This window comes from Oenanthe melanoleuca, chromosome 2 (assembly GCF_029582105.1).
Source record: "Oenanthe melanoleuca isolate GR-GAL-2019-014 chromosome 2, OMel1.0, whole genome shotgun sequence".
NCBI lineage: Eukaryota > Metazoa > Chordata > Aves > Passeriformes > Muscicapidae > Oenanthe > Oenanthe melanoleuca.
In genome coordinates this window covers 46,366,206-46,375,565 of record NC_079335.1, presented here as the reverse complement: position 1 = coordinate 46,375,565, position 9,360 = coordinate 46,366,206, and the positions used below count along the sequence as shown (strand labels likewise).

The window sequence follows — 9,360 nt, the reverse complement described above, 5'->3', positions numbered from 1 at the left end:
GCAGGGGCCGGGACAGCCCAGGCTTGTCTCATCGCAGAACGCACCGTCGACATTCAAGCGCATCCCCGGGGGTCGCCCCGCGTCTCGGGCTGTCCTCCGTGCCCATCGGGCACTACCAGCGCCTGCCCCGGGCACAAGCCCCACCCGGGAAAACCTGCGGGCAGAGCCAGGGACGCTCGGCACGGCACGGCTGCATCCCGGTGCGGCTCCCGGTGCCGCAGACGGGCCCGGCCGAGCCGCAGCCCCGGCTCCGGGGCGGTCTGTGCCGGGCTCCGAGGGCCATGTGCCGAGTACTACGGGCACAGACTCCACCTTCCCCGGCTCCCGCCCGCCCCCACGCATCCAGGAAGGGAAAAAGAGGAGGAGGAGGAGGAGGAGGAGGGAAGGGGGTGAAAGGGAAGGAAAAAAAAAAAAAAAAAAAAAAAAGAGAGAGGTTGAAAGGAGGGAGCTCGCCGAGACCCACCCTTCTCTCTCCTCCCCCGGGCTGCTGGCCGGGCTTTTGTTTTCCTCCAGCGCCCCGTTTCCCACACGTGATTGCCGTGTTATTGCACAGGGCGCTCGGCGGCGCGGCTGCTGCACCTATAAATACGGAGCGGGCGGGCGGCGGGGGCCCGGGGCAGCGCGGCGCGGCCGGGCGGAGCGCACCCCCCGACACCCCCATGCTCCCCGCGGCGCCCCTGCCCCGCCGCCCGCCCGCCTGACGGGCCGGAGCGACAGGCAGCGCCCGGCAGCGGCCAGGGGAGGGGGAGCCGGCCGACAATGGCGGCGGCCGCCACCGCCGCCAGCCCCGGCAGTCCCGCCGCCGGGCCCCTGCCGCCGCCGGCGGAGCCCTGCCCCAGGAAAGCGCCGCAGCCGCCGCCGCAGCCGCTGCCGCCGGCGCGCAGCGACCCCCGCCGCAGGCAGGCCGCGCTCTCCTTCCTCACCAGCATCTCCCTCGACGGGCGGCCCCCGCCGCCGGGCAACGACGGCCCCGCCGCCCGGCCCCGCCAGGCGCAGCCGCCGCCGCGGCTGGGCAGCCCCCCGGCGGCGCCCGCCGAGCCCCCGGAGGAGGAAGAAGACGAGGAGGAGGAGGAGGACGCCTTCGCCGCGGTGCAGGTGCCGCCCGCCGCCTTCCTGGGCGCCGCGGCGGCGGGCAGCCGCGGCCGCCTCAACTCCTTCACGGCCGGGGTGCTGCCGGCGCCCTTCGGCCGCACCAGCCCCCAGGGCAGCGTCGGCGGCAGCGGAGAGCTGGGGCAGCCCGGCCCCGCCGCCGCCTTCGAGCTGCAGCGGTCCCGGTAAGCCGCGCCGCGAGGATGAAGGATGCTCGGGATGCGGGGATGAGGGATGCGCAGGATGGCGATGGGCTCGGGAAGGGCGGGCACGGTCGCCGGGGGAAGCCGCGGGGAGGGAGGCCCGATAGCCGCGGGGCGGGAGCGTCGCTCCGCGGATCGGCTCCGCTGCCGTCCGGCCGGGGGGGAGCAGCGGCGGCGGCGGGGGTGTGCGGGCTGCAGGGGCAGGTGAGCGGAGGTGCCCGAGCCCCCCGGGCGGCAGCAGCCCCTCGGGCGGTCGGTCCTGGGCGCGAGTGGCTGAAAGTTTCTCTCCCATCAGCAGTGCGGGCGTGCGGCTGCACAGCCGCCGTGCCCCGCCGCAGCCCAGCCCCGCTCGCAGCGGTTGTCACCCTGCTGTCCCGGCTGCGGCTGCCTGTCCTATGGACAGCAGCCTAGGAACCGGCTCGGAGTCAAGCGAGCTGTAGCCAGGTCTGGTAGCCACAAGGGGGAAGGAAATCTTTGCATCGAAATCCACGGATTACGGTGCGAGCGCATGGTTTAAGCAGCGTCTCGCTACCACCCTAAATAAGCTCTTTATCTCCAAGCACTTTGTGTTCCTGCGGGCCGTTTCTTGCCGCCGGCTACTCTTTTGCCTTTTAATTCCCAGAGGAACAACCTCACCTGTTTCAGCTTTCGAGCTGAGACTTCTGGCTGAGAAGGTGCAATCATGTAAAAATGTGTGAATGCCTGTGGATACAAAATCACCTTCCTTCACTTCCTCAACAACATACTCAGATACCAAAGACGGAGGGGGGGAAGAAGCAGGGAAGAAGCTGGAGGAAATGTGCTCCCCAAGCCCACAGCGGCAGCCACTCCCACATTCCCCATTTGCCACACTCCCTCCTTGTTTGTCCCTTGGACAAATAGGTAGACTTTGAGTCACATGTTATTGCAAGGGTTTATAAGGGTAATTGAGCATAGATCGCTGTAGAAAAGTCCCTTTCAAAACCAACCAACTTGGAGGAATTGGAGGTATTCCAGGAGAAAGTTGTCTTAGCTGTGTGCCCCACTGTTGGTTGGTTTATTTTTTGGGTTTTTTTCCCCATTCCATCTGGGTTATATTGGTGGCTTTTTTGAGCCTCTTTTCAGGTGCTGTGCTAGAAGGAGCCCCACCTTCCCAAGCAGAATACCTACTGGTGGGTTACCACCCTTCTTCTCCCAGTCATGTGTCTCTCAAAACAATTTTCTGCAGTGACAACCCTCTAATTGCTCGGTGGATCACCTGCACAGCTATGTCACACAAACACACACTAGTGCATTTCCGTCTGTGATGTGATTCTGCCCACAGCCTTGGGGGGAAGAAGTGACCCATGATTGGGGAATTGCTTTTCTACTCTTGAACTTAGCATTCAAGAAACTGGATTCTTCTCGACCTTCTTAATGAGTTTATTATTGGTGCAGGATTCCAGTGTTACTTTTCTGGATTCCCAGGAATCATCCTTAGTTTTCCTTTCTTGCATGCTTTGATTCTGTGCTTGGTTCTGGGAAGGTTGCTTAGGTTTCACCAGGATCACTTCACTTAGCCCTCCATCTTCCCATCATTTTTCTTCCTTGCACCTTTTGGTCACTTTCCTTCCACAATGTATGTGGGGGGGGTTTTGTTTGGTTGTTTTTTTGGTTTTTTTTTTTTTTTTTGTTTGTTTGTTAAGAGGGAAAGATAATTACTGTTCTTGTTTATAACCTAAAACTCCAGAGTCTTGCATGCTCAACTGCTCTGCTAGCATGCAAACAAAATAAATGGATGGGCCAAGTCTGTGGCAAGAGAAGCCACCTAAGGAAACCTGTCCAGGATGCTCCTCCAGCCCTACAGTGGCTGTCATTCGTGCTATATATTTTCTTGTGAAGTATGCTTCAAGGAAAGTGCTGGTTTTCTAATGCTTTTTTGTTGTCTTGAGAGCTAGATTCAGCTGTGGTGGAGACTTTGCATTACTCCACTGACAAGTATGAGGCTCTCCATTGTGGCACTTGCCTAAGGCTGACACTGGTGCAGGAGAGCTCTGGGTAATATCCCCTGCCTTTGCTGGCTGTCCTGATGCTGCACGTGTGCAGCCCAGGGCAGTCTTTGGCCTGCCTTCAATAGATCTGTTTCTCTTCTGGAAATGATATATATTTTTAAACACCAGAACGGGCAGCTGCCGACCATGGAGGTTGCACAGAATGTTAGCGCTTCATCTTCTTAATGAAAAGGTGTGGTAGGAGCTCTGATTGCTGGACTCACCCTGGGCTGCAGAGAAGTTAAATCACAGGCATGCACCGGGCTGGCACAAGCCCAAGAACAGAGGGCTCCAGCAGCCCTTCTGCTGCTCTCTTAATGGAGAGCAAGGAGCCAAATCCCCAGCTCACAGCCAGCCCTTCTCAGGGCGGCAGGGTGAAAGTCACAGCACCTGCCCAGGGACAGATATTAGCTCATCTGAAGGGTGATGCAGAGAGGAAAATCAGATTTTTTTGATACTTCACGTGTGCACCGGCTGCCTTTCCTCCCACCCTTCTGCTCCCCTTGCACTGAGCGAGCTTGAAATTGAGTTTAAGGAGTTGTTTGACAGACTAGTCCTCTGTGCTAAGACTTGTAAGTTACAACGTTAAACCTTTTTCTGTTACAGTATCCGACAAGACAGGTTGCCTTATGTTGTTATTTTTATTTAGTTTTCAGAAACCATTGTGAACATATAATCAGAGTTCCCTGGCTTTTTTGTTTGTGTTAGCAGTTTGTATAATTGCATACTAGTTTATATTTAACAAGGTTATCATTAATGTGGTTTGGGTTTGTGCTCTATGCGTATTCACAAGAAACAAACGATACAAAAAAGGAACATGGATCTTCTAGCTGCTTCCAGGCTAGTATATAATTATATGTAAATGGCAAAAAACAGGCTTGTTCAGAAATTGGCTGGTTGATGCCAAAGGCTCCTGTCTTCCTGCAGAAGGAGTTTGTTTCAATTTGTGGTGAATAGGTCGACAAGGACATGAGTTAAGTAGAAACTAGGGCCAGGGTTTCTTCATATGAAATCATAATTCATTTTAATAGCATAATCTGAAATTAGTGAGGAGTTCTGTGAAACCAGGTTTCAGCAACACTGGTTTAAAATAATTTTACATCCTGGTGGATTAGGTGATGGTCCAGGTACCTGTTTTTGTCTATGCCTAGAATTCTTGTTGTCATAGTTTTCTTTAGGAAAAATATTGCTGTTTCCATATGTGAAGTTTTCTTTTCCAGTGGGCCAGGTGGTAGGAAACAAGCATATGCTATATTTTAATGTTGTTTGGTTTTGGATTTTTTTCTGTTGTGCTAAGGAAGCAAATTGGTGATCAGATCTGGAGTTCAAACATTGCTTACAGTTGCATTTGTCACCATGTCAGGTTTGAAGGCAGATGGGCAGGAGAATTCCTTCTGGGAGCAGCAGGTGCTGGGAAGCAAGGAGAGAGGATCTGCTGAGTAATCACTGGGGAGAGGTCCACTCAGAAGGACACTGAGGTTATCATGGTCCAAATATATTTTTCTTCAGAATTTACTGACCTACAATAAATATAATTTCCTGAGTAATTCTAAAATTAATTTACAGTTAGTAAAGCTTGTGAAAATTTAATTTATTTCTACCTATTAGAAAGAACAGGGCTGCATTTGGCCTCAGTATTTATCTTCTGGAGAGATGCAGTGAGGGGAGATGCTGGAATGGTTGACTTGCTTGACTTTTGTAGAGTTTGCAAAGTTCCGTGGGTTGTTAGTGCTGGAGGAAGCCTCCAGGATGCCATTAAGTATCTGTGGTGGAGAGCTGAGAGGTCAGAATCCAGTTCTCCATGGCCTTGGGCAGGCAGTGCAGTTTCAGCCCACAGCAGAAGATGCCTCCAAACTGAATGCACAAGAGACAAAAGTATTTCAGAAACAAGTGTCTTACAGGCAGAGTCCTGAAAGAACAAAGAGCTGGGAGCACCCTCCACCTCATGGGGTCATCCCAGCATCAGGAGGTGGCTCCTGAGCCACTGGAGGCACATCAGCCCTTTTATGTGTGATGGACACTCTGCTATTCACTGAACCTAAAGCCCTTTGGGCAGCTTGAATTTCAGAATGATGTATACAAGCATAGCATGAAAACAGCGATTTAATGGTCTGAGAAGTCAATGGGAAGTGCACATGCCAGACTAAGTCTTTTCTTAGGTGTGTGACCTTGTATGCCACTGATAGCTGCTGGCTCTAAAGGAGGGGATGCTTCTTGACCTCAGCTGTCACTTTAGGAGGCTAAATGCCTGTGCCACCCTGCAGGGGCAGTGTTCAACAGCAGGGTTAAGGCAGTAAGGGCTGCTTCAGTAATAGCACATGAGCTCCTCTGTGAGTCCTGTAAGGGCTGCTGGGTGCACCCACGTCCTTCAGCAGAGCATGCTGAGAGGCTGGGTCCTCACGCTCACCAGGAGCTGTACAGGGGCAGTCACTGATGCTGCTGGGCTCTCTGAGCTGTGCATGTGCTGAGCATGGCCAGCCCACATTGCTTGCACCACCAGCTGCTCTCTGCCACCATTTCCCTTGTTCAGGGTACAGATGTTTGTGACTCCCTCTGTTACTTCCTTTGAAACTGGTTGAAAAGGGGTCATCTTCAAGGTGTTAGTTGCACTTGACCAGTGGTTGAGAAGTCATTGGAGTATGATGACACACAGCTGGATGGACAGCATAGGTGCAGCAGCCTTGTTCCCTTAGTACACAAGCTTTTAAAAACAAATCCCACAGAAATTTGCTCTGGCATATTTTAGGCTCTTGTTATACTATTTAGTGAGCATCTCTGTCACATAAAAGTTAATATTCATTAGTCAAGGAAAAAAAACCCTTTGCTGTCAGTTCTGAAGAGTAGAACAGTGGGACAGAACATGGTGTTCATGAGTGCTAGGGAATTAATTAGAGAGCTTCACAGAGGGACAGAAGCTGAGAGGCAGCTGTGTCTGCCAGAGCCTCAGGACTCTGCAGGTTTCAGTGAGGCAGCCTTAGAGCTGGACAAGTGAGAGAGATGTACCTGGGTGGGTGCACATTAATGCCTGTCAGGAAACCTGGTAACACATGAAAAACAATTTTTGTGTTGGCTGCCCTCACTGGCTCCCAATTCAAGGCTTTCTAAGTCCAGCCCTGCCATGGAAAGTGCTGTGGTTAAAGCACACAGGTGCTTGGCTGGTGTGTGGTGACCCCTCATTATCTGTCAGGAGAGCAGAAGGAGCAAATTCCAGCACATTTGCTTATATGGTGGGTGCATTTCCACTACTTGATCTTTCTTTTCACTCTTTTCTTTACCAGCAAAGCTCCTGTGCAGGCAGCCAAACTGGATCTTTTGTGTAGAAGCCCACTACACAGCTTTTGTCTGCACCATAATAGTGTTGAAAGCACCTTGAAATGATGAAGATTGGTAGCAGCTATGTGAGTCACTAGCCTTCCAGACCATCACAAAAACATAATTCTGTGGTAGATAAATAGGATAATGACAGATCATAGTTTGATGACAGCTTTTGGATATGAAGTATGCTTTAGTCTGCAATTATTCTGACTTTGAGAACTCTTCTGGAGGAAGATACCACTTGGCTTGGAACAGTTCAAGACACCTAAAATACAAATATGAGATTGCCAAGTGTGCTTTCTGAAAAAAAAAAAACCAAAAAAAAACCAACACAACCAAACAATCAATCCTCCAGTAATTCTGTGATTTCCTTTTTTCAAAAAAGTAAATATCAGGAGGGCTGTCTGGAGACTCAGTAGTGCAGCTAATATGATGGAAGGTAAAGATGAGAAGCGGAACCAAATCTTGATTTATTTATTTATTTTCTTTAATTTTTTTTCTCCCTCTGATTTCAACTGTGCTACTCTTGTAGTGCAAGCTCTCCACTACATGAATGAAAAAGCTGCACTTTATAATTTAACCTAAAAATGCAGAAGTTTGGTTTTATATGTTGGGACTTGGGTACACTGAAACTTCTGTAGGTACCAGCTTGTCCCTTGAGAAGCGTGGGAAAGCAGATTTTATTTGCAAATGGAACAAACTCTTGTCTACAGAAATCTATATGCAAATATCCACAGAATTCACCCCTGAACATTTGCAGGACCTCTGAGAGTATACTCAGCCTTTATGACAAACCCTTTTCTGGACCCAGAATTGTTATGGATGGCTGTGGAGCTGCCACCAGATACCAGACTTAGCAGCACAGCAGGTGCAGCAAGACACAGAGCTGGCTCTTTTCACAATCCAACTGAAAAACCCCTTGCCAGTTTGCTGTGAGAACTATTCTTTCTAGAAAATGGAAATGACATAATTTGGCATATGGAGAGTATCTGCTTGCTGGCCTGTCGTTTGCAAATAACATGCTGAGAAATTTAAGGAATGGTATTTGTTTTCATAAGAAGGACTTTCAGAAGTTTTGGATTTTTGGGGTTTTTTTGGTTTGTTTTTGTTTGTGGGTTTTTTGTGTTTTTTTCTTTTTTGTTTTTATTTTTTTTTTTTTGCTGTAAGTGTAGGATAGAGAGTCTGGTATAGCATTTAGGGGAAGAAAATTTACAGTAGCTGGAGAAAACGTGATGTGCCAGTGGGAGACTTCTAAGACTCTTGGGATTTGCTTTTCAGTATGCAATATGCAGATTTAGGGGTATTCATATTTAAGGAACAGTGAGATTCCTTTACAAGGGCTGCTGTGTTATGTTCGTAGCAACTGCTTTTCTGCCATCAATGCTAAATGTATTTTCTGTTCTCATGATGTATTTCAAAGCCTGCACTGCTTTTAGAAGCAATGTTTTAGGGTGTTTGCTTAATGAAGGTTTTCTGTTGTGGAAAATTGATAAGTGAATGAGAAGGCTATCTTCTATAAGAAGTATTTAAAAAAATTAACCTTTCACCTCATCTATGAATATAAAGCACAATTGCATGTTCTTAGGTGTTTTCCCCTGTGTTCTTATAGATCAGGCTAGCAATTTTGTGAAATTGAGGTTTGGGGAAAGATTCACTCACCACAATTGGAATATGTTTTCTACTCATTGTGTTGGAAGATAGAGGAAGGTATGTCCCCTCTCACAAGGGATCCTGAAAAGCCTGGGCTGTATGTTTACTTATACATGAAATTGCTCAGGTAAATCAAGCACCAGTGTATGATGTTTTGCTAGGAAGTAAATCTCTGCTACATCAGGGATTTGACTCTATAGTATTGGTGGGATTAAAAAGTGGAAAGCTAGAGAAGTTTATCATAATTTTTCAGTCAACAATGGATTGTGTTTTGGTGCTCCTAGAGATAATCTTATTACCAAGATAAATATGATTAAGTTTTCAAATCTACATGCTTTCAAGGCAAATCAGACATAGGCACATCAGTTTATAGGTAAAGGCATTTAAAAGAAGCATAAATTTTCCTGCAAAGAAGAAAAAATCCCCTTATTGTGTAACAGGAAAAATCTGTAAGGTGACATTATAATGACTTCTTTCTGCACCATGTAGCTGGAACTGAGCTGTATGAAACAAATAGGGATGAAGCTCTTTTCCCTTTCTCTGGGCTTTGGGTAGGATGCTGGGCACCAGGAATTCATCAATGCCACTGGGTCAGCAGCCTGCATGCACTAAGCTTTTTTTTTCTGCCATCCATGTGCTGTCTGCTGTGTGTGGCTTCACCCATGACTGTGCAGGTCATACCTGCAGATTTTTTTGTGTACACAAGGGACTGAGAAGTGATACTGGGACATGGTGGTGGTGCCAGTGCAGCCTCAGTAGGTACCAACCACAGGCACCATTGCTGTCCTTGTTACTCATGTCTTCTGCGCTGTGGGAAGGCTGGTGACAGGTTTCTCTCTATCCTCTCCCCTCTGTGGGGCATCATTTCCTTTCCCATTCCAGGATAAAGAAAGAGCCACTGCAGGTGGCTAACAGGGTTAGTAAGTCCCAGTACAGAAATTGAATGGGAGGTTTCAGCATCGTTTCTGGAAGGTCTGCCATGGGTGGAAATGCAGGGAGATTTCCCAGCCCTCCAACAAGGTTGGATGGCACAGAGCTTCATATACCAGAAAGGGAAGGGGAGAAGGCAAGAGACCCCAAGCTGAGCTCTCTCC

The 9,360-nt window shown here is 49.3% G+C and overlaps 1 protein-coding gene across 2 annotated transcripts in view; it reads left to right on the top strand.

Annotated features, from left to right (window-relative positions):
- Positions 1–444: 444 nt before the first annotated feature.
- CABLES1 (Cdk5 and Abl enzyme substrate 1) overlaps positions 445–9,360 on the top strand; it is a 70,512-nt gene continuing 61,596 nt past the window's right edge. For both annotated transcript variants that reach the window (XM_056485731.1, XM_056485730.1), the window contains exon 1: positions 445–1,274. In XM_056485731.1, coding sequence (XP_056341706.1) covers positions 760–1,274 — 515 coding nt within the window. In that variant the 5' untranslated portion in view covers positions 445–759. The remainder of the gene's footprint in view (positions 1,275–9,360) is intronic.